The sequence below is a fragment of the Vicia villosa genome, linkage group LG1, assembly GCF_029867415.1.
Source record: "Vicia villosa cultivar HV-30 ecotype Madison, WI linkage group LG1, Vvil1.0, whole genome shotgun sequence".
NCBI lineage: Eukaryota > Viridiplantae > Streptophyta > Magnoliopsida > Fabales > Fabaceae > Vicia > Vicia villosa.
In genome coordinates this window covers 198,748,886-198,774,352 of record NC_081180.1, presented here as the reverse complement: position 1 = coordinate 198,774,352, position 25,467 = coordinate 198,748,886, and the positions used below count along the sequence as shown (strand labels likewise).

Genomic DNA, 25,467 nt, shown 5'->3' with positions numbered 1-25,467 from the left:
TTGAATCATGATTGAATGGTATCTGATTCCCTAGCAATGCTCTTAATGAGGTTCTTTTCCCGAATGCCTCATTTTCCCCAGTAGAGCGTTTCTCTCCCCAACAGATTGACCTGTTTTCCCCAGGAGAGTCATTTTATTCCCCAGTGGAGTTGTCTAAACAAAAGGTTCTTATGCCAGGTTCCTTATCCCCAACGGATTTCCTATCTCCTCAGCGGATCGTCATGTAGAAGTATTCATCTTCCCCACTGAGTCTTTCCTCAGCAGAGATTCACATGCATCCTCAGCAGAATCTATTCCCGTCAAGGACTTCCCCAGCAGAATGCATCCTACACAAGCAAGTTGGTTACTCCCCATCAGAGTTGTCTCCATGACTTGCCCTTATCTCCACATCCCCAGAGTGTCGAGAATTTGCTTCTCTAGTGAAGTTGCCAGGGTATTCCCTAAGCAGTCAATTGGGATGTTTGAATCCCCAAGCAGGATTTATTCCCCAATTAGAGCTCGCGTCTAGATTTGATCGTCTCCAGCAGATTTTTGATCCATCTTTGCCAGCTCGCAGTTGTGACCCTTGGTCACTCATCTTGTCCTCCCCGTAGAGTTCTATACTCTCCCTAGGACTTCTTCAGCAATTCAGTGCTCCTCCGCTGTCTCCCTAAGCAGCATCCGAATCATGCATCATTCGCATTGCATTCTCAAATCATATAACGTCTTCCTTCTCAGGAACGTCATTCCACAAACATTCATACATGTATCATGCATAAATCATATCATATTTGTTTCTTTCTACAGGAAAGTTATCAAGTTTCAAAATGCCTCCTAGAGAGCAACTCGCCTAATCGTTACAGACGCTTATCCTGATGTTCAAATCAGAAGAAGTTTGTTTCCCTATCTTGACATCGTCAGATCAGTTGAATGCATTCATATTCCCGATGCCCTTAGATCGGTTGAAGATATTTGTTCCTATCCTGATTCCAGTTTAGTTGAAGGAACCGCCTCCGGATCCCTGTCGATTTTCCGAAGGAGCAAGCCTGCTGATGCCTCAGATAAGTTGGAAATATCTACGTCCTGACGATTTATTTTCGTTCAGAAGAAGAACTCATCTGCCTAGTCCTGGTGCCTACTATCAGTTGAAGATGTTTTCTTTTCCCGGCGTAAACAGTTCGGAAGAGATATTTGTTCCTATTCCTGATAAATCAGACTTTCAGTTGAGGGAACCGCCTCCGGATCTCATCGATCTTACGAAGGAGCAAGCCACTGATGCCCAGATCAGATGGAGATATCTGCCTGATTGACTTTGTCATTCAGAAGAGGATTGTTCTACTTATTTTCTAGCATCGAGCCTAGATCAGCTTAAAGACTTCCTTTCCCGGCGCACACAGTTCGGAAGAGATATCCGTTTCTATTCCTGATAAATCAGACTTTCAGTTGAGGGAACCGCCTCTGGATCTCGTCGATCTTATGAAGGAGAAAGCCACTGATGCCCAGACCAGATGGAGATATCTGCCTGATTGACTTTGTCATTCAGAAGAGGATTGTTCTACTTATTTGCTAGCATCGAGCCTAGATCAGCTTAAAGACTTCCTTTCCCGGTGTACACAGTTCGGAAGAGATATTGTTCCTGTCCTGATAAACCAGACTTCCAGTTGAGGGAACCGCCTCCGGATCTCGTCGATCTTACGAAGGAGCAAGCCGCTGATGCCCAGATTAGTAGGAATATCTGCTTGATGATTTAATTGCATAAGATGGGGATGTCGCCTTGGTACCCAGACCATATATACTTACTACCCGTTGATGCCCAGATCAGCCGGAATATCTCATTTCGATTTCCAGATCGACCTAGACATCTATCCCCGATTCCTGTTCGAAAGACATCTACTACGTCTGATACCCTGATCAGTCGAAGATGTTCCTTCTCTTGATGCCCAGATCAATTGAAGTTTTTTCCCCTGCCTGTGGAGCTACTTAATTATCCAAGTCAATTGAAGTTTTTTCTCCCTGCTTACGTGATGGTACATTCCTTCTTATTACAAGACGGAATCTTCTATTGATCAAGAGTGCAAATTTTTGAGTTCATTCTGGTATTCAATCTCCTTCCACCTTTACGGTTCTAAACTTTCATTTCTCACTCGTCAGGTTCAAGAAGTTTGAATAGGGGCAGCTGTTGCACCCCAAGATTTGCCCTCTTTTCCGTGCTATAAGTTATGGATGGCATTTATTTCGTCGTTCGAAAATCAAAAAAAATAATAAAGAGCTTCTTATACATGGTGGCAGCAATCGTTAATTCATCTAAGATTCATTGGATTTCAGTGTTGAGATGTTCTTAGGTGCCTCAACTCTTATCTTCTTCAAGGATCATTAAGGCGTTATTGCTATGTTGAAGTAAGATGGCAGTCAAGGATTTTGTTTGTCCTTTTTTATGTAAGTAATTTGGTTCATTGATCGAGTTAGGATTGCATCAAAGTGAAGTTCGTTCAAGTGATGATTTAAATTCAAAAATACTTCACAATTGAAGATTGGATCAAAATAGTTTTAAGCATACAAGGATGGAAGGTGTATTCATATGGTTACAAGATACAAAAATTGCAAGTACAAAATACATGCAAATATACATTCAAGTTCATTATTCAAATTCATCAAATTCAGTACAAAGCCCATTACAAATCAGAAGCCCATTCAAATATACCATATTCAAAATCCACATAAAATTACAATACCATTCAATATAGTCCATTCACAAAATTATACACAAAATCTATACATCCATGATCCAATATTCAAGTCCATCCATTACCAATTAAATTGAATTAAAAAAAAATGCAACACCTACACATAAAAGAGAGAAGAGCAATTGGCTCAGTATCCTACTATGAACCGACCCTGCAGCTATCCAAAACTCAGCATTCACCAACAAAAAAGGGGAGGAAATTCAGAACCGAGGATCGATAACAAACTTGTAACAAAACCTTCCCTCCACTGATTCTTACCCCCAATCAATCTTTAAACATTCTCCTTCAGACTCTAACCGACCTTCAGCATCATTGATCACGATTCAATCAACACCTTCACAATCTTCAATTCTCCCTCGGTTCAATCCTTCGATTACTACACGATTCACCATAACATCATTCATGAACCTACACAAAAAAAGAGAACGAAGAATCAAAGAAAAAACAAAAAAGAAGAATGTAACAAACTTGTGGCCAAAACGTAACAGAAATTGATACTCACCTCATAACCGAATCGTATCAAACTACACCGGAGCTTCATCGTTCTTCATTGTTCATCATCAATCACCTTAAATCTTGAACCTTCTCTCACAAGTCATCTTCAACACTCTCCATTCATCACCAACCTGTAATAAACGCTCTGGAATCTCTAATCACAAATACAGAAAATCACCAATCAATCTCCCTCGAAATTCAATCTTCAAGAAGCCTCCATCACACATCAATCTTCAGCGCATATCTTGCATCGCCGATGAACCTTTATCGTCAATATTCAACAACGTTCATCCTCTTCGCATCTCAACAGATCTTCAATCGTTCAAGGAGAAACTTTCAATCTTTCCTCTTCAATCTCTATCCTTCGTTCCTCAATTCAAAGAAAAGCATCATCGGCAACGGATCTTCACTTAAGCATCAGCAACGAATCTTCACGAAGCAACAACAACAATATTCGTGCTCATTCACCAACAACAACAACCACGTCGCAGTGAGTTTACACGGAAGGATCTGAACGGATAGAAGAAGTTTCAAAAACCATAAGCGCAGGGGAGACGAAATCGGACAAAGAGAGATGAAGAGAGCGAGAGGGCGTTTTTGGTGGTGGTGGACAGCGAAGCCTCGCCGGTGAAGGAAGGATTCCGGCCGCACATTCGCTGGTTTGAGGGAGAAGAGAACCAAGTTCTGTTTCATGTAACCTAAATCCCTCTCTTAGTTCATTTTTTAGTAATTGTGGTTGATTGTTGGTAATTATGGTTAGCTGTTGTTAATTATGCTTAATTGAATCAAATAATCATAATTGGATCATAACCTTGGGCCTGTCACACGAATTCCTCTCCTCACCCCTTTAAGTCCAATGCACCTCTGTTTGATACAAAATTGTGAATAAAATACTCCCTCGGATGAGTGTATATGGGCCTACGCTTGTTTCTGTACTGCACCACTATTTTCTATATTTCACCCCCTGTTTCAATATTAATTCACATTAGTTTTAGTTTTTTTTTAACTAGTTTGCTTTCCATTATTTTTAGCATAATAAAAAACACGAAAACAAAATTTTGCTAGACTTTTGCTTGATAAAAATGAATAAAAACATGTATTATTTTGCTTGTTAGAATTTAGTTGTCTTGTCATACAGTTTAGTTTTTATCGTTTTTACACGATTTTACCGTTTCAGTGTACCTTTTGATTTGTAAATACTTGCTTTGGTTTCCATGATACTTGTGTACATATTTGACTAACATTTGAGTGCTATTTTTGGTTGTTATCTTACTTTCGCTCGATTTAGGTTTAAAAAGTGTGTTAATGTCAAATTTATCATTTCGTTATCTTTTTTCGGTGTAAAGCACCAACGCAATTCTGATTGCGATGTTTGTTATCTCTAACTTGTGTGCTAGTGTGCAAGGTTTTTGGATAGTCACCGATCGACGCTTATTACCTGAGTGTTCCGCTTTATCTATGGGACACGATTTCATTCACTTGCTTCGTGTTTTCGTCCTGGAGACACGTTCCTATTACTTTATATTTGCTTGTTTGGTTTGCTTGTTCCTCTGGAAGGTGTATTATGATTATTCTCGACGCGCATGTCGACCTTTGTGTGCTTTCATGGCTAATCGGTGTGCTGACCATTTGCTTTTACTTTGCTAGCTTGCTCGCGGGATCCTAGTTTCTTTGCTTTTCTTCGCTACAGTTTATGGATCATCATCCGTTTGGTATTGATTCCGTTTCATTTTATTTTTCCCACACTCTATCGCTTTTCGCATCATCCTTTAACATGAGAAGTAGGATTTAGACATGCATCTAGCCAAGCCCTCGAAAGAGGCTCTGTTTTTGTTGGGGTGTTTATATTTGTGCTTTGCGGCAGGGAGTGTGGTGTCGTTTTCTTTACCTCCCTGTTTCACTTGGGAGGACGGCACGCTAGACCCTTCACGCGAAATTTGGAAGGAGGAAGCGCCCGTGGCGGGATGAATTTTGTTTCAGTTCTGAAGGATAGAAAAACACTTAGAAAGGGGGGGATTGAATAAGTGTGACTTTAAATCTTGGACGATAAAAATAAATGCACAAATATTTTTATCCTGGTTCGCTGTTAACGAAGCTACTCCAGTCCACCCCCGCAGAGATGATTTACCTCAACTGAGGATTTAATCCACTAATCGCACGGATTACAATGGTTTTCCACTTAGCCGCAACTAAGTCTTCCAGAGTCTTCTGATCACAACCTGATCACTCCAGGAACAACTGCTTAGTTCACTCCTAAGACTTTTTCTAGAGTCTACTGATCAACACGATCACTCTAGGCTTAGTTCACTCCTAAGACTTTCTGCTCAGCCAACTGCTAAGACTTCCTCTAGAGTATTCTGATCAACCTGATCACTCTAGTTACAAACTGCTCAGCCAACTGCCAAGACTTCCTAGAGTATACTGATCAACCGATCACTCTAGTTCCTTACAACTTAATGTAATCAATTCAAGAGTTTACAAATGCTTCTTAAAAGCGATAATCACAACTGTGATATTTCTCTTACAGTTTAAGCTTAATCTCACTAAGATATTACAACAGCAATGTAGTGAGCTTTGATGAAGATGAAGATTCTGAGTTTTGATTTGAACAGCGTTTCAGCAAGTTTGATATAAGTTGATTTTTTGCAGAATCGTTAACCTTGCTTCTCATCAGAACTTCATATTTATAGGCGTTGAGAAGATGACCGTTGAATGCATTTAATGCTTTGCGTGTTCCGTACAGCTTTGCATTTAATGTTATACGCTTTTGTCAACTACCTCGAGCCTTGTTCACGCTGTGTCTACTGACGTAGCCTTTAGTAGCTTTAACGTTCCTTTTGTCAGTCAGCGTAGTCTGCCACGTGTACTTCCTTCTGATCTGATGTTTGTGAATACGACGTTTGAATATCATCAGAGTCAAACAGCTTGGTGCACAGCATCTTCTGATCTTCTGACCTTGAAGTGCTTCTGAGCGTGATACCATCTTCTGATTTTCAGTGCTTCTGATCTCATGTTCTTCTGATGCTTCCATAGACCCATGTTCTGATTCTGCTTCGACCATCTTCTGATGTCTTGCCAGACCATGTTCTGATGTTGCATGCTGAACCATTTGAGACACATCTTCTGAGCGCTGAATTATGCGTACTCTTTATATATTTCCTGAAAGGGAAATTGCATTGGATTAGAGTACCATATTATCTTAAGCAAAATTCATATTATTGTTATCATCAAAACTAAGATAATTGATAAGAACAAATCTTGTTCTAACAATCTCCCCCTTTTTGATGATGACAAAAACATATATAAATGATATGAATTTGCGATCAGAAAGAGTAGACGGCAAAAGACAAATTACACAGCTATAGCATAAGCATATGAATATGTCTCCCCCTGAGATTAACAATCTCCCCCTGAGATAAATAATCTCCCCCTGAAATAAATACTCGAAGAACTTTGATAAAAGACTTCCCTGATTATTTCGGTAGAGACGATCATATAAGCTTCTGCCTTCAGAGAATTCATAGCTTCTGACTTCTGCTTCCATTGGACAGCTTCAGAACTTGAATTTCTTTGATCTTCAGAACATTCACAGCTTCTGACTTCTGCTTCCATTCAGGACAGCTTCAGAACTTGAATTACTGGATCTTTTAGAACATTCACATCTTCTGATTTCTGCTTCCCTCGGATAGCTTCAGAACTTTGAATGTCTACCAACATCACTTCATGCTAGATTTGTATCAGAACATTGTTGAATGTACCAGAGCATCATCTGAGCATCTCTACATCCTGAAATGTTACAGAACAAAAACTAAACGACAAAAGTCAGCATGAACGAGTTAGAACATAAAATGTATATTCAAATACATGATATGTATCAGAGCCAAATGTATCAGAGCATTTAGGCTAAAAACATGTATCAGAGCAAATAATGTATCAGAGCCATAACATTATATGTATCAGGGCAAATAGAATTTTGTCATAACAGGATAGACAATGATATTCAAATTCTATTATCAGTGCTTCTGATTCATTCTTCTTTCTTGCTTCTGATCTCTGAAGCTTGACAGCACTCAGCTTGCTTCAGTTTCCATGGTTTTGCTTCTAGTGTTTGCTTTGAAGATTCACTTCACTTCTCTGTACCTGCAAAACACTTAAACCATATAGAACTTGCAGTTCTTGTTAGTGAATGTGTGGGAGCCTTTACCCAGCAACTGATAGATTTAATCAAATCATTTATCATTTATCTTTCTCCCCCTTTTTGTCATAACATCAAAAAGAATATATAAAAAAATCAGATGTATAAAACGACAAAAGAAAACATTTACTGGAATGTAAAACACAAAGAAACTTTTTCATTGATCATCAAAAGATATTACAAAAGGTTCCTATGTTTAACAAGCAGAAAAAACATTCCTAGCAAATACAAAAAAGGATTTCCAAAAAGGAAATCACTACAAAAAAGGATTTCCAAAAAGGAAATCACTACAAAAATTAAAAACAGAACCCTAGCTAGACACGCTCTGTGTCAACCCATCAAGAATCCCGGAGGACTTCTTGTCTTCCAGACTGAAACCTCCACTGTAGGAGAGATCCCAGAACCAAGGAGGAAGTGAGGGACAGTTCACAGACAGAGAGCTAATGTTGCAAACGGGGCTTTCCCTTAACATAGAAGTTAAGAATATCATTCTTAACCTCCTCCCATAACTCAAGAAAGTCTTCTGTCTTTGGGTGAAAGTTGATAACAACATCAAAGAAGAGTCTGACTTGAGCGGTATTAGAAGAGCCATCCCGAGATGCACAGAGATCTGTCGCCTTTGAGTCATGGAGCTTCAACAGGCTTAGGGTGAACGCTAGGTTTTGAGAGAAGAAATGAAAACCGAGAGAGAGAGAGAGAGAGAGAGAAAACTTTTAAGAGGAAAACAAAAAGATAGGAAACCAAAAAACCATTTTGAAGAGTATTTAAAAGAAAATAAAGTGAAACGAATGATGACTAGCATTTAATGTTACGTGACGTGAGGAGAGATAATAAAGACAAATGAAGTGACTGGCACAGTTACCTATGGTCGGCGTCCCTTCAACTGCACGCGCGCTTACATGAATAGTAACGACAGGTTTACCATCCCGAGATAAAACGTAACAGCTGTTTTGCTTTAAAAGAAGTTCTGAATCAACTTAGACAATGAAACGTTAGTAATAACCGAATCATAATTTCTAAAAGATTTCAATCAGAACTTCTGAAAAAAAAATTGTTCCACGTTCATTTCAGAAGATACTCATACATGAGAACTTCTCATCTTCTCATTCTGGGCATAAATCCATACTGATGTTCTTCAGAATGAACTTAAACCTATCTTCAGCCAGGGGTTTTGTAAAGATATCAGCCCATTGATGGTCTGTATCAACAAAGTTTAAAGAAATAACACCCTTCTGAACATAGTCCCTTATGAAATGATGTTTTATCTCAATATGTTTAGCTTTTGAATGAAGAATAGGATTCTTAGATAAACATATAGCAGAAGTATTATCACAGAATATAGGAATGTTACTCTCAAATATCTGATAATCTTCTAACTGACTCTTCATCCAGAGCATCTGTGTGCTACAACCAGCAGCAGCGACATATTCTGCTTCTGTTGTTGATAGAGCAATAGTTGCTTGCTTCTTGCTGTACCAGGAGATCAAATGACTTCCAAGAAATTGGCAACTTCCTGAAGTACTTTTTCTTTCAATTCTGTCTCCAGCATAGTCAGCATCGCAAAATCCTACTAAGTTGTATTCTTTAGATTTTCTGTAAACTAAACCAACATTAGTAGTACCTTTCAGATACCTTAGAATCCTCTTAACAGCAGTTAAATGAGATTCTCTAGGATCTGATTGGAATCTAGCACACAAACAAACACTGAACAGAATGTCAGGTCTAGAAGCAGTCAGATATAGAAGAGATCCAATCATACCTCTGTATAGCTTCTGATCTACCTTCTTACTTACCTCATCCTTACCTAGGATGCATGTTGGATGCATAGGAGTTTTGGCTTCTTTGCAGTCTAGAAGATTAAACTTCTTCAGAAGTTCCTTCACATACTTGGTCTGGTGAACATACGTTCCTTCTGATGTTTGATTTATTTGTATTCCAAGGAAATACTTGAGTTCTCCCATCATGCTCATTTCAAACTCAGCCTGCATAGACTTAGCAAACTCCTTTCCAAGTGTAGCATTAGATGTTCCAAAAATAATATCATCTACATATATTTGACAAATTAAAATATCCTTTTCAAAGGTTTTACAAAAGAGAGTAGTGTCCACTTTTCCTCTAGTGAAACCATTATCCAGAAGGAAAGAACTTAAGCGTTCGTACCAAGCTCTGGGAGCCTGTTTCAATCCATACAATGATTTCTTAAGTTTAAAAACATGATTAGGAGACATAGAGTCTTCAAAACCAGGAGGTTGATGGACATAAACTTCTTCATCTATATAACCATTTAAGAAGGCACTCTTAACATCCATCTGATAGAGAGTGATGTTATGTTGAGTGGCAAAAGAAATTAATAGACGAATAGATTCTAACCTGGCCACTGGTGCAAAGGTTTCTGTGTAGTCAATCCCTTCTTGCTGACTATAACCCTGAGCCACCAGTCTGGCTTTGTTCCTTACCACTTCGCCTTTCTCACTGAGCTTGTTTCTGAAGACCCATTTTGTACCGATTATATTGAATCCATCTGGTCTAGGAACAAGATCCCAAACATCATTCCTTGTAAACTGATTTAGTTCTTCTTGCATAGCAATTATCCAGTCTGGATCTTCTAGAGCATGATCAACAGAAGTTGGCTCGATCAAAGATACAAGACCTAATTGACAGTCTGCATTGTTTCTAAGGAATGCTCTTGTTCTGATTGGATCATCCTTCTTTCCAAGAATGACATCTTCTGAATGACCAGAGATGAGTCTGGATGATCTTCTGACAGATGGTTCTTCAGAAATACTTAGATCCTCCAGAGAAGCTGATACTTGATCTTCAGATTCTTTGCTTCTGAGAAGCTCTGCTTCTGATGCGTTGCTTCTTGGCTCAACAACTTCTGATATGTCAATATCACAACCTGCAAAATTATCAACTTGCTTTGGTTTTTCAGAACCAAGCTTATCATCAAACCTGATATTGATTGATTCTTCTACAACCAATGTTTCAGTATTGTATACTCTGTAGCCTTTTGAGCGTTCAGAATATCCAAGAAGGAAACACTTTTGAGCTTTGGAATCAAACTTACCAAGATGATCTTTAGTGTTCAGAATAAAGCACACACATCCAAAAGGATGGAAATATGAAATGTTGGGCTTTTTATTCTTCCACAATTCATAGGGAGTCTTATTAAGAATAGGTCTGATAGAGATTCTATTCTGAATATAACATGCAGTGTTTATTGCTTCTGCCCAGAAATGCTTAGCCATATTGGTTTCATTGATCATGGTTCTGGCCATTTCTTGAAGAGTCCTATTCTTTCGTTCTACAACCCCATTTTGCTGTGGAGTTCTAGGACAAGAGAAATCATGGGCAATACCATTTTCTTTGAAGAATTCTTCAAAGGGTCTGTTCTCAAATTCACCACCATGATCACTTCTGACCTTTATGATTTTACACTCTTTTTCAGATTGAATCTGAATGCAGAAATCAAAGAACACTGAATGAGTCTCATCCTTGTGTTTCAAGAATTTTACCCATGTCCAGCGGCTATAATCATCTACGATGACTAATCCATATTTCTTTCCTCTGACAGATGCTGTTTTGACTGGGCCAAACAGATCAATGTGCAAGAGTTCTAATGGCCTTGAGGTAGAAACAACATTCTTAGACTTGAATGCAGGTTTGGAGAACTTGCCCTTCTGACATGCTTCACAAAGAGCATCTGATTGGAATTTCAAATTAGGGAGTCCTCTGACAAGATTCAGTTTGTTAATCTGAGAGATCTTTCTCAAACTAGCATGACCTAATCTTCTGTGCCAGACCCACTGCTCTTCAGAAACAGACATAAGACAAGTCACCTTCTGACTCATAAGATCTTGCAGATCTGTCTTATAAATGTTGTTCTTCCTCTTGCCTGTAAATAGGATTGAGCCATCCTTCTGATTTACAGCCTTGCAAGACTTTTGATTGAAGATTATATCATAACCATTGTCACTTAATTGACTGATAGATAAGAGGTTATGAGTTAATCCTTCTACAAGAAGTACATTAGAAATGGAAGGAGAGTTACCAGACTTTATAGTTCCAGAGCCAATTATCTTGCCCTTCTGATCTCCTCCGAACTTGACTTCTCCTCCAGACTTAAGCACCAGGTCTTGGAACATAGACCTTCTTCCTGTCATGTGTCGCGAGCATCCAGAGTCCAGGTACCATGACATGTTGTGCTTTGTCCTTCTTGCAGCCAAGGATATCTGCAATAGGAATAATCTTATCCTTAGGTACCCACATCTTTTTGGGTCCTTTCTTGTTAGATTTTCTCAAGTTCTGATTGAACTTGGGTTTAACATTGTAAGCAATAGGAGGAACAGCATGATAATTCTTAATGTGAGTTTCATGATATTTCCTAGGTTGTGTCACATGCTTCTTAGTGTGTGTTATGTGAAAACTTTGTGCATGTGAGGTGTGCCTAATATCATGAGAGTGGCCATACTTGAACTGATCATACAATGGCTTGTATGTAATTTTCATTTCATCAACAGGTTCAAGTTTGTATGGGGTTTCACCCTCATAACCAATGCCAACTCTTTTGTTTCCAGACACAGCATATATCATAGAAGCTAGCTGACTTCTGCCAATACTTCTAGATAAGAACTTTCTGAAACTTAAATCATATTCTTTCAGAATATGGTTCAGACTAGGAGTGGATTTTTCTGAATCAGAAGGAGATCCAACATTATTGGATAATTTTAAAAGTTTTTCTTTTAATTCAGAATTCTCCAACTCAAGCTTCTTTGTTTCAAATTCAAATTGCTTTTTCAGCTTTTTGTATTTGAGACTAATCTGAGACTTGAGTTCCAGAAGTTCAGTTAGACCGGAAACTAACTCATCTCTAGTAAGTTCAGAAAATACCTCTTCAGAATCTGATTCTGATGTAGATTCTGATCCGTCATCTTCTGTCGCCATCAGCGCACAGTTGGCCTGCTCATCTTCTGAATCATCTTCTGACTCATCCCAGGTTGCCATAAGACCTTTCTTCTTATGAAACTTTTTCTTGGGACTTTCCTTTTGAAGATTTGGACATTCATTCTTGTAGTGTCCAGGCTCATTGCATTCATAGCACATGACCTTCTTCTTGTCAAATCTTCTTTCATCAGAAGATTCTCCACGTTCAAATTTCCTTGAACTTCTGAAGCCTCTGAACTTCCTTTGCTTGGTCTTCCAGAGTTGATTTAGCCTTCTGGAAATCATGGACAGTTCATCTTCTTCTTCAGATTCTGGTTCTTCAGGATCTTCTTCTCTGGCCTGAAAAGCGTTAGTGCATTTCTTGATATTTGATTTTAATGCAATAGACTTACCTTTCTTTTGAGGCTCATTTGCGTCCAGCTCTATTTCATGACTTCTCAAGGCGTTGATAAGCTCTTCCAGAGAAACTTCATTCAGATTCTTTGCAATCTTGAATGCAGTCACCATAGGACCCCATCTTCTGGGTAAGCTTCTGATGATCTTCTTCACATGATCAGCCTTGGTGTATCCTTTGTCAAGAACTCTCAATCCAGCAGTAAGAGTTTGAAATCTCGAAAACATCTTTTCAATGTCTTCATCATCCTCCATCTTGAAGGCTTCATACTTCTGGATTAAGGCAAGAGCTTTTGTCTCCTTGACTTGAGCATTTCCTTCATGAGTCATTTTCAAGGACTCATATATGTCATAGGCCGTTTCCCTGTTAGATATCTTCTCATACTCAGCATGAGAGATAGCATTCAGCAAAACAGTTCTACATTTATGATGATTCCTGAAAAGCTTCTTTTGATCATCATTCATTTCTTGCCTTGACAGCTTTACGCCTCTGGCATTTACAGGATGTTTGTAACCATCCATCAGAAGATCCCATAGATCACCATCTAGACCCAGAAAGTAACTTTCCAGTTTATCTTTCCAGTATTCAAAGTTTTCACCATCAAATACCGGCGGTCTAGTATAACCATTGTTACCGTTGTATTGCTCAGCAGAGCCAGATGTAGATGCAGGTGTAGGTATAGTCCTTTCACTTTCATCAACCATCTTTTAAATGAAGCGTTTTTCTCTTCCTGAATCTTTTCTAAACACGGTTAAGTGCTTGCACCTTAGAACCGGCGCTCTGATGCCAATTGAAGGATAGAAAAACACTTAGAAAGGGGGGGATTGAATAAGTGTGACTTTAAATCTTGGACGATAAAAATAAATGCACAAATATTTTTATCCTGGTTCGCTGTTAACGAAGCTACTCCAGTCCACCCCCGCAGAGATGATTTACCTCAACTGAGGATTTAATCCACTAATCGCACGGATTACAATGGTTTTCCACTTAGCCGCAACTAAGTCTTCCAGAGTCTTCTGATCACAACCTGATCACTCCAGGAACAACTGCTTAGTTCACTCCTAAGACTTTTTCTAGAGTCTACTGATCAACACGATCACTCTAGGCTTAGTTCACTCCTAAGACTTTCTGCTCAGCCAACTGCTAAGACTTCCTCTAGAGTATTCTGATCAACCTGATCACTCTAGTTACAAACTGCTCAGCCAACTGCCAAGACTTCCTAGAGTATACTGATCAACCGATCACTCTAGTTCCTTACAACTTAATGTAATCAATTCAAGAGTTTACAAATGCTTCTTAAAAGCGATAATCACAACTGTGATATTTCTCTTACAGTTTAAGCTTAATCTCACTAAGATATTACAACAGCAATGTAGTGAGCTTTGATGAAGATGAAGATTCTGAGTTTTGATTTGAACAGCGTTTCAGCAAGTTTGATATAAGTTGATTTTTTGCAGAATCGTTAACCTTGCTTCTCATCAGAACTTCATATTTATAGGCGTTGAGAAGATGACCGTTGAATGCATTTAATGCTTTGCGTGTTCCGTACAGCTTTGCATTTAATGTTATACGCTTTTGTCAACTACCTCGAGCCTTGTTCACGCTGTGTCTACTGACGTAGCCTTTAGTAGCTTTAACGTTCCTTTTGTCAGTCAGCGTAGTCTGCCACGTGTACTTCCTTCTGATCTGATGTTTGTGAATACGACGTTTGAATATCATCAGAGTCAAACAGCTTGGTGCACAGCATCTTCTGATCTTCTGACCTTGAAGTGCTTCTGAGCGTGATACCATCTTCTGATTTTCAGTGCTTCTGATCTCATGTTCTTCTGATGCTTCCATAGACCCATGTTCTGATTCTGTTTCGACCATCTTCTGATGTCTTGCCAGACCATGTTCTGATGTTGCATGCTGAACCATTTGAGACACATCTTCTGAGCGCTGAATTATGCGTACTCTTTATATATTTCCTGAAAGGGAAATTGCATTGGATTAGAGTACCATATTATCTTAAGCAAAATTCATATTATTGTTATCATCAAAACTAAGATAATTGATAAGAACAAATCTTGTTCTAACAAGTTCTTCCTACGATATCACACAAACTTTTTAATTATCCTACGAGTAGGAAAGGGGAAAAAGATCTCAAATAAACCCTAGGAGTTTGCTAAGTGTGGGGATTCACCTAGACTAGAAATTCTGGAGTCCGGGAGGTCGGTTATATATAGGGAAGAGTTTAAGCACCCTACATATCCGCAGTACTCTACGGGAACCTTCTTTGTGTCTATGTGTTTGTGTTTGTTGCTTATTATTGGGAAATTTTCTCCTTTATGTTAGGAGGGATCTGAATTGGAGGGATCTGTTATATAGGAGAAGGTGATTGAATCTGGTGCGTAGGATTAGTGAGAAACGGTTTTGAATCTGAGGGTGGGGATTGAGCGGTTAGAAAGTTGGTTACAATTAGTTAGAGGTTAGTCGTGATTAGTTACAGGTGGATTCTAAATTTCTGTTTCAGTTTGAACTAAAGTGAAGTCGGTTAAAAAGTTAGTTAAAAATTGGTTAGAATCTGTTAGTGGGTGTTAATGAGTTTGGAACTGATAGTGACTTTTATGGTTCTTCCTGTTGATTTTGTAACGTGCAGGTATAGATTTATTTTTTGGGGTTTAGATGCAAGTGGCTTTGAGGACCGGTTCGGTTTATAAATGGTATGCTCGGACTTTTGTACATGTATAAGCTTGGAAGGTTTTAAGCTAGGTTAGTTTATGTTGATGATAGGATGTAAGCAGCCTAATGTCTTGTATTTGTGAGCTTTTGTTATAATTTTCTGTATGGGGTTCAAAGTTCTAACAGGTGCTGGAATATGGAGCTGAGTTAGCAGGGACTGGTTTATTTTCTGAGTTTTTTTTGGTTCAGTTTGTGGCTTTTTAATTTGGACTGATTGTTTTTGAATGGTGTAGGGATTTCAATATTGATGCAGGTCTGGTAGGTTTGAATGTTACTGTGGCTGACTTTGGCTTTGTATTTTGGTAATGGGCGTCGAATTGATGTTAAATCATGTATGGGTTTCCACTCGGGGTGTATTGTGATATGTATATGATTATGGCAGCCTGTTTTTATGTAGGTAGCACCTGGTTAATGCCTAGAGTTTAAAGGAAACTGTTAAATGTTAGCTTATTTTTCGTTGTTCTAAAACTGAGTTCCAATCGAACCGTTCGAAGCTTGAACTTTCTGCTAAGCATATGTTGGCTTTTTTGTTGCAGGGCATTATGTAGGGACTGTTTTGCAATAGGTGGAGAAGGATATTGAACATGAAGCATGTGGTTTGATGGATTGGAATGTGTGGAACGGTTTGGTTCATGATCGGGCTTCTTTTCTTGTAGTTCAGGACTCTGTTATTTTTGAATCTTGTGAGTTAACCTTGGTTTTATGCTGCAAGATTGTTCATGTGTGCATGGAATTAATTTGAAACTGGTTTTGTTGAATGCATGGCTATATGGCTAGTTGACATGAAGAAATGTTGAAGAAGCTTTGAAGACAGATGCTGAAGCTTTTTAGGAATAGGCTTTTTCTTTTGTAACTTCAAAATTTTTTTAATCATTTTTCCTTGTAATGGCTCCTTTTTTTCTTGTAATGACTGTGATTTGGAATTTTGAATTTTGAATCTCTCTTCCTCCAAAGTGTATCAATTAAACTTAAAACTCCAATGATTTAACCTGATTTCATGGTGCTAACGAACATAACAAGGAATTATTTCAATATAGGCCTTAGTCAAAACGTGACTAGATATCCTCAGGTTCGAAACAACACCATATTCTTCATTCGATTCCTGTGAATAACCAGTGAAACTATCTTAAAGACGGACCAATTTGAATGGATGGAATGAGTCCGCCGAGTCCACATCCTTCTCTTGCACAAGAACTAGAGCCAATGACTTATAATCCATGTAATTAGGTGATCCAATACTTCAAATGATAGGAAACCCAATTGAACCAAGTTGTCAGAGACGATGAGGACCAATTGAATTAAACCTTAGATGATAAAATCTGATCCACCTTTGAAGAACCAATCTTGCCATGCACATGTCCAGTCCCAAGATGAAATCCAATGTTGAGACTTGAAAACAAAACCAATTCTTAGTACTAAAACCCTAGAATTCCACTGATGATATAGACCAAAGCAAGCCATAATCCGGGATTCTTGTTCCACATGGACCTCAAATGAAATGACCCCACACATACAACAACTCTCTTGGTCTTCCGATCCATTGCCAGATTACTGATTAATGAATGCATGAGTCATGTTAATGTCCTAAAAGAAGATGCATATGAAATGAGAAATCTGAGCCAGTTAGGAATAAATATATGGGCAAATTTTGGGGTGCAACACTCGCTGAGATTCCTTGTGAACCTCATGCCTACATATCCCTAATGGAAGTCAGAACTTAATGTAGTTCGGGGAACTAATTAGGTATTTTAATGATTTTTGGTGCCTTGCTTGAAGCTCAAGGTTGAAGCTTTGAATTAAATCTCTGTTTACAGTAAAGAGACATGAAATCGTCTTTACAGAGAGGTATTTCTACTATTCCACCACAAACATTTTTAAAGTGACAGAAAAGCTAAAATGTTTCATTAAGAGAGGGAGCCTACTTGGTTGATCAAGTATGACAGCCAACATGCCTCTTGAATGAAAGATTCTCAACCAAATTAGGGAAAGTTGTACAAGTCTGGGTTGTGTGTCAGAGCAATGCCTTTCACGAGTCCTAAATGGGAGAATGTTTGAAATGATGATTTGTTTGAAATGATTGTTTGTAATGATTGCTTGTTTGTGGTGAGATAGGAGAAATACCTACCTATGAAGATGAGCTATGTCTATCTATTGTTTGAAAGATTTGATTTTTTAGCTGGCTTGTATGAGGCCCAAGCTTGAGGCTTTTGATTGATTTATTGACTCTGTAAGATAACTCCACTGGGATGGATTTAAACTAAAGAGTTTTTGTGTTCTGTACAAAGCCCAGAATTGAGGCTGACTCTAGCTGGAGAGCATTTATTTGATGGATTTTATTTGGTGTTCTGTACAAAGCCCAGAATTGTGGCTGACTTTACTTAGGGAGACTCTATTTTGTGCCTTGTATGAAGCCCAAGGTTGTGGCTGACTCTCAACTGGGGAAGTTATTGTTTCATGCCTTGTATGAGGTCCAAGGTTGAGGTTGACTCTTTGGGGAGTTTTACTCTGCTGGAGGATTCATCTATTAAAAGACTGTCTTTTTGGAGGCTAACCCTTTCCAGGGGTTTTGACTCAGCTGGTGAAATTATCTATTAAAAGACTGATTTTTTGGAGGCTAACCCTTTCCAGGGGTTTTAATCCGCTGGAGAGTTTGTCTTTTGAAAGTTCAATTTTTGGAGGCTAACCCTTTCCAGGGGTTTTGGATTTAAAGGAGTAATTTTGGAGGCTGACCCTTTCCAGGGGTTTTAAATGATGGCATAAATATTATCTAATTGAGACTTCTTGTTTAAAGCCCAAGATTAAGGCTGACACTAACTGAGGATAGACAACTGTGGATCCTAGACTCTGCTAAGGAAATTAATTATGATAAGGGTGACAGAGATTGTCCATGTCTCTCATTCCAAAAGGTGTACTCAATATGAGATTGAGACAATCTTAGCTTGTTTAAAGTCTGGTTTGAAAAATGGAAGAAACTCACCAGGATAGGCTAAGAGGTGACTAAAGACCTGTTCCTATGTTTATAAGAAACCTGATGGGTCCTTGTATACAAGCTCAAGAGTAAGCTGGAAATGCTTTTAAGAAGCCTGTGGGTCCTTGTACAAAGACCAAGAGGAGGCTAATCGAGGGTCATCGAGGGTCCTTGTTATAGCACAAGAGAAAGCTATGTCGTTTTGAACTTATTTTGGCTTTAAGCAAATGGGTAAGAGGTTTCACCGGGAATAATTCCTCTTTGGGTGGATGTGTCCTAGTTTGGGTTCTAAGGCTTTTTTCAAGATGTTTCACCGGGAAGACATTCTCAATCCTAGGCCATATTCCTATAATATATATATATATATATAGTTTAACTGTCCTAAGATTTACACTCAGACGTAGTTCTAAACAATATATAAACAGTTCTATATTTGACAGTAATCTAAGTAAAGACTGTAAATTGAAAGCTTGTAAAGCCTAACCTGGATGGAGTGGAGGCCTTTGAAGAAGTATGTACAAAGCCTCACCAGCAATTTTATTGTTTAATGATAACAGTTGAATATTTATAATAAACAGTTAAAGATTTTTGAAAACAGAAGAAGTGAAGATGGACAAAGGTCACATAGGTATCTGAAGAGTTTCACCGGGAATAATGCCTTTCAAATACCAGAAGAATGTTTTGAAAACAGAAAGAAGATTTTGTAAATATAGTTTTTTAAAACAAACTAATGAAAAGAAAAAGGTTTTGGGTCTTACACTCTATTAGAGGCCCAGTACTTTATAGTACTGGTTGACGGTTATGAAAACAGTTTTGAACATTGACAAAAGCCAACATAATTAGGGTAAAGACAAAGTCTATACCTAATTAAGACCTACATGATTAGGGTTTTATCACAAAAATATTTATAAGAGATTAGGTTTTGAAAATCAAGAGAAAACTATGTTTAAGTATTTTAGAATACTTAAAAATATGTTATTTTACACCTAAAAAATATATATCAAATAAATAATATTTTTGTGATTTTTTGGGTTATTAATAAAATAGATATGTTAAATGATAAGTGTGTGAAAAATGAAGTAAAAATGATTTAATTTGATAGGTGAATTAATTATGTGAAGTTGTGAAGAAAATAAAGGAAATTAGTGGTAAAAAATAGGTTTGTCTCCACCATGGCTTGAACCCATGCCCTTGCAATCAACTACTCAAAACAACACCACTGGGCCAACGCGCGCTTGGTGTCAAAGGAGTGACTCCATTGCAATACATATGTTATCCAAGTGTATAGAAGCAAAAAAAAGAAATAAAATCAAAAGGTCTGGGGCGAGGGGGATTTGATCCCCAGACCTTGGGCACGCGCAACACACAAACACTCTTTACCACTGGGCTATAATGATTTAGTCGTTCATGAAACAACCACCATTCAAAATAAAATAAACTTTAGCCCTGAATTTGAATTTTGCGCGCCACCACCATTGTCATCTTCTTCCTCAAGCTCTCAAATTTAAAATTTGTGAACTTGCTCGTTTCTCAACCAAACAGGGCGATGTAAACATGGATTTCACTCTAAATTTCCTCACGAACTCATATATGTAACTAACACAGATTTATATTAACTACATCTAACAAATTTACTAAAAAACGTGAAGAACCCTAGAATTTGAAAATCAAATTAAATGGCTATACTGAAAGATAAATGAATGATGATAGAGGGTTTTTAATCCTCTTATGATGCTGAACAAACTGGTATCGAGATATATGAGAAAGAGTACTCGAATAAGTGGGTTAGAGTTTGAAAAAATACCTCTGAAAATGGAGGTCGTGAGGATGATGAGGAACACCTGGGCTTGTGTGAGTGATCCTAAAAGCTTCCTGGGGACTCAGTGATGCTAACTGAATACTTATTATGACTTGAATCCTTCTGAACCGTCCAACTCAACCCCTTCAAATTGAGCTTCAAGTGAACATGGAGGTTGATGAATTTGTAGTTACAGATGTGCTGCAGGCATCTGAATAGCTTCACTACACCTCTGGGAACATGTTGATGTGCTTGGCTTGGCTCGACACCTCCTGAATTCTTCTACAGACCTCCAATTGCTTAAGATCCAAAGTGAGAGTGACTATGGTGTTACTCCACTTACAGAAGTGATCCAGGTGCTTGGATCACCTCTAATGAACCTCCTTGAGATGTTAGAATGCTTACTTCTCAAAGAAGAGCTCTGGTTTGAAGAAAACGATTCTTCTTGCCAAAGAACTTTGAAAAACCATAAGCATGAGGGAGAGAAAGAGAAAGCAAGAATTGGAGTTGCTTTGGTGTGTTTAATATGAAGGAGGGCACTTGTATTTATAGGCAAAGAGTTCTGTACAGATTGAGGGAGTTAGCTTGCTTAATGAGAGAGTTTTGGTTTCTTGGCCATGAAGAAATTCAAAGAATCTCCAAAATGCAATGATGGCCAAACCGAGTTAGCTCCCTATCCAATGATTCTATCTGATCTTGGGGAACATTTCTGATATGTAGAGGCTTTCTATTGGCTTAGGAGAAGATTCCAATTGATGAATCATTACTTACCATAAATTCTCAAAAGTAATGATTACATAATCACATGTTCTTGCTTTTGGGAATCTTCTTCAATTCTTATGCCATGGTGAAAATGAATGCATGGCATGTTTGCAGATGTGTTATGGGTCGTGTAGCATCCATTAGTGAAGCCATATGCACAAAATTGCAAAGATCCAAATTGTACATGACCTATAATTTTACTTCATGAGGCCAACTTTGAACAAGCATAACTCCTAGCTCAAAATGAATTTGGAGAAGGTTGAGCACAATTTGGAAAGCCCTAAACATTTATTTCAATTCATTGGTTTGGGATTTCTTCAGAATCATTTGGGAAATTTGTGAAAAATGGGCCTAAAGTTGGAAGAAAACTAGGTTAAAAACACTTAGAATTTTTCTAAGTTCTTATGACCTAAAACTTCAAAATTCACAAATCTCTTAAATGATTGATTCCTTGAAAAAAGTTGTCTTGTAAGATGTTGTTTTATTTTTCAAGACCTACAACTTTCATGTTGGGAGATTTTTGAGGGTGTAAGCAAAATTTTGAGTTCCCAAAATACCCTCAAAAACCCTAATTCCTGACTTTTTGCTCCATGGTGAATTTTCTTGAATTTCTTTTGCCAAATGACTTTAATAATCATATATTGATGATATTGATCTTAAAAAGTCATGTTTTGGCCAAAAATCCTAAAAGTCAAAGCTTATCTTGTATAGTTGACTTTTTCCAAATGAAGTGAAATCTTGGACTTTTGTGATGAATCAAACTCTCCTCCTCAAATGAATGATATGAATGAATTATATTGAGGTAATGTAAGCTCTTGAGTCATGCTTTGAGTTTTGGATCCATGTCCTGATTAAAAGTCAACTATCTTGGTGAATTAGGTCAAAAACCCTAATTGTCGACCAAATGAAATTGATGACTATAGACCTTGAATTGAAGTGTAATGCCTTATGGATATTGTCATATGAACTAAATGAAGATGATTAAAACCTTTGAGTGATGCCCTGGGGCTTTTTAGGGTTTCCCAAATGTGATCCCTGATTTTAGTCCTTGATGGGCTCAAAACCCTAGACTGGTGAATTAGGCAAACCTGAGTCCAGGTGGTGGGTGTGTAATCAAACATAGGTGAATAGAATGAGGCTTTTGAGTCCTATGGTTGTGTTAGAGACCATACCTTTTATTGATTGATCCTTTGCCTGAGCTCTTTTGTTTCTGAACACCCTCGATTAAGCACCAGATGAACAAGTGACTGTTCTGAGTATCTGTTTTGATTCTGATGAAAAGCCTGAAAGTATATAATCTCAGGGGGGGTTAAAATTAGGGTATGACAGGGAGTCATGGTGTAATAAGTCCTATATGGCACTCCGTTAAGTCCTCTTGGAAGGCACGCGGAAAGGGTTAGCAATCAACCCCCGCCTAGTCTCATCGAGTCCGTTCGGTATGTGCACGTTACGCGTTGCTCGCTTCCGAACTTGCACAAGATCTTGTTATCGAGTATGTCAGGAAAAGGGTTCATGCAACCGGACCCCCGCACTTCCTATAGCTCGCGTCGCTCGACGTTGATGCTCGGTGTATACACGCACCATTTTCCTTTCGGATCCGTGACGGCTTGGTTGCTGAGAGGGACTCGCCCCTCTTGTCTATGGCCCAATCATTTTCGCGAGGTTTAATGCTCGGTTGACTCGGGTGATTCGCTCCTCTTGGCTATGGCGGGACCGCTTTTCTACCATTCGACCAGTGTCATTGGTTTGTTTGCTTTACGAGCGGAGCTCGTTTGTGTGATACTCTTGTTTGTTTTCCCTTTTCCTCGTAGGTTGCTAGTTTAGTTTAGACTTGTACCCTTTGTATGATAACATTAGGTAGCAAGCTTTCCCCCTTAGCTTAGGTCTTCCTCATGCATTCTTTAAAACACAAACCACACTCTTTGATTTTCTTTTCTTAAGAGCATGTTATTTCCGCTCCATTACCAAGCCTAAGTCTCCAAAGGTCGAGCAGCGTAGTGTGAATGTAACTTGCCCACCTAAAAAATACAAAACAAACAGAAACTAGTTAGCCGAGCTACGGTACCTCTGATTCCGCAAAACGGATACGTAGGTAGCGAGGTAGGGCCCGTGCGAGCACAACTTTTTTTCCCTACATTTTGCATGCATACTAGTCCAGATTAGCGTAGATTTGTTACACACCCATAGTTTTAGACACAAGCGTGGATACCATCGAGTACAATGGGCGCGAGGGGTGCTAATACCTTCCCTTCACGTAACCGACTCCCTTACCCTTTTTCTCTGGTCATGAGACCGTTGTTTTGTTTTGTGGTTTGCTGGCATTCCCTTTCTTTTTAGGATAAATATGTTAGTGGCGACTCTGTTAATTTCCGCGGTAGCGACAATTACTTCATTTTATTTGGTGTTGGATTATATTTCCATTTGGTTGTATTTGATGATGTTTCTTATTCCGCTGTGATAAACATGATTATGTTTTGGTGAACCGTTTCCTAGTGAAGCATGACTTGACCATGGTTGGTTTATTTATTTTAAATAATTGTGGCACCCTTGTGTTTATGTTTTTACTCTGATATATTTATTTAATTTGTCACGGGGTTTAGAAGGGTGTTACACTGACCCCACGTATGGAATTCCGTATTCCTTGATGGTTGGAAGTCAGTCGACGTCAAGTCCTGCTTTAGTTTCGGATGCACAAGGATCCACACCAAGTGCCCAAAACAGGGCAAATCAGAACAGAGTTGTGCCTTTGTCGAACACATATGTAGTTGTGCTTAGGCAACAGATGGACGATAACAATCATGAGTTGGTAAACATGCTAACTAACCAAATGGGAACTGTCTTTAATCCTATAGTGCAGGAATTAACAGAGTCGAATAGACAGGTGGTCGATCTACTCACTCGACTATGCAACTACTTGGGGGCACCTCAGACGACCGGTCGACAACCTCCTCAAGCTCATAGGCAGGTGGTCGTGCATACACCTACAGAAGACGATTCATTGGATGAAGAAACAGTACCACAAAATCAAATCCCTATGTGGCGACCAAATCAAGGTGGAGTACGAGGAAGACAACAGGTTGTGATGGTGGGTCGACAACAGGATGCTGATCAATTTGTTGAGCAGTATCAACAGGAAGAAGTAGCCATGGAGAATAACCTTACTACAACGATCGAAAGGATTATGGCTAGAAACAAAATGAATACTCCATTAGAAAAGCCGACATATTCTTCCCCGTTAGTTGAATACATTGTACAGACAGAGAATCCTAGGGGCTGGAAAATACCTAAGTACACCAAGTTCGGAGGAGAAACAGGAGAATCGAAAGTCGAGAATATTGCCAGATATCCGACTGAATCAGGAGACATGGCGAATAACGAAAGCCTCAGAGTTAAGCATTTTCCATCGTCTCTTACAAAGGCAATATTCACCTGGTTCACTACATTACCCCCCAACTCTATCGACTCATGGCCAAAATTGGAAAAGCTTTTCCATGAGCAGTTTTATGAAGGCCATTCGAAAATCAGTCTGGTCGAACTGTCGAGCATCAAAAGGAGATTCGTAGAGACCATCGACGACTATCTGAATAGGTTTAGGTCACTTAAAGCTAAATGTTTCACGCAGGTGCCTGAACATGAACTGGTTCAGATGGCGGCAAGAGGTTTAGATTATTCCATTAGGAAGAAAATAGACCCAACTTTTGTCAAAAGTATGTCGCAGTTAGCTGATAGGGTTCGACACCTTGAACTCTTAAGACTAGAAAAAGTCAGGCATACCAAGGCAAAAGCTAAAAAAGAAAGGGTAGCTTATGTCGATTACGATGATACAGACCCTATATACGAAGCTGACTACATCTCGCCGACAAAGGCAGAGATTGATCTGGCCGAAATGAAACCAGGGCCAGCATACGAATGTAAATCGTTATTTTCGTCGAAAGGAAAGAATGTCCCTGTTGATAACAATTCGAAATTACCGCCATTAGAACAACGACAAAAAAGAGGTTTCTGCAAGTGTCATAACTATCTTGGGCATTCAACCTCTCAATGTTTTCTTTTCAGGGATCTGGTCCAGAAATCACTTCAGGAAGGTCGACTGAAATTTGCTGCCAGGAGGATGAAAATCGATGCTGACCCACTCAAATAAGAAGAAGCTTTGTTTGCTGATGCTGTCGACATCAACATGATGGAACAGTCTGAGATACCTGATGATATGCTGGAAGAAAGCACTAGAGAGACCCCTCAGGTTCAAATGGCTGACGTGTATCCTAGGTTGGAGGAAGATCTGTTGGACTTCTTGTTTCGATGCAAGAACCAAGATTCCCAAGTGGGACTGTGCCCCAAGTGAAGTGCTTTGACTGACAGGGTTGCTGCAGAAAATTTCCAAAAGCTGCAGTTGGAACGAGGCAGAGCCCAATGGAAAAGGAGGAACCCTAGGAAAGCGTCTCAAAACAGGCCAAGAAGCTATGTGCC

At 38.8% G+C, this 25,467-nt stretch overlaps 1 protein-coding gene across 1 annotated transcript; it reads left to right on the top strand.

Annotated features, from left to right (window-relative positions):
• The first annotated feature begins 23,644 nt into the window (after window positions 1-23,644).
• On the top strand, window positions 23,645-25,141 carry LOC131662505 (uncharacterized). Its single transcript, XM_058932313.1, has one exon. The coding sequence runs from the start codon at window positions 23,645-23,647 to the stop codon at window positions 25,139-25,141; it is 1,497 nt and encodes a 498-aa protein (XP_058788296.1).
• Window positions 25,142-25,467: the final 326 nt, after the last annotated feature.

What these genes read in the sequence shown, in the direction of transcription:
- LOC131662505 (XM_058932313.1), top strand. Translation starts at nt 23,645, where the DNA reads ATGGTTGGAAGTCAGTCGACGTCAAGTCCTGCTTTAGTTTCGGATGCA.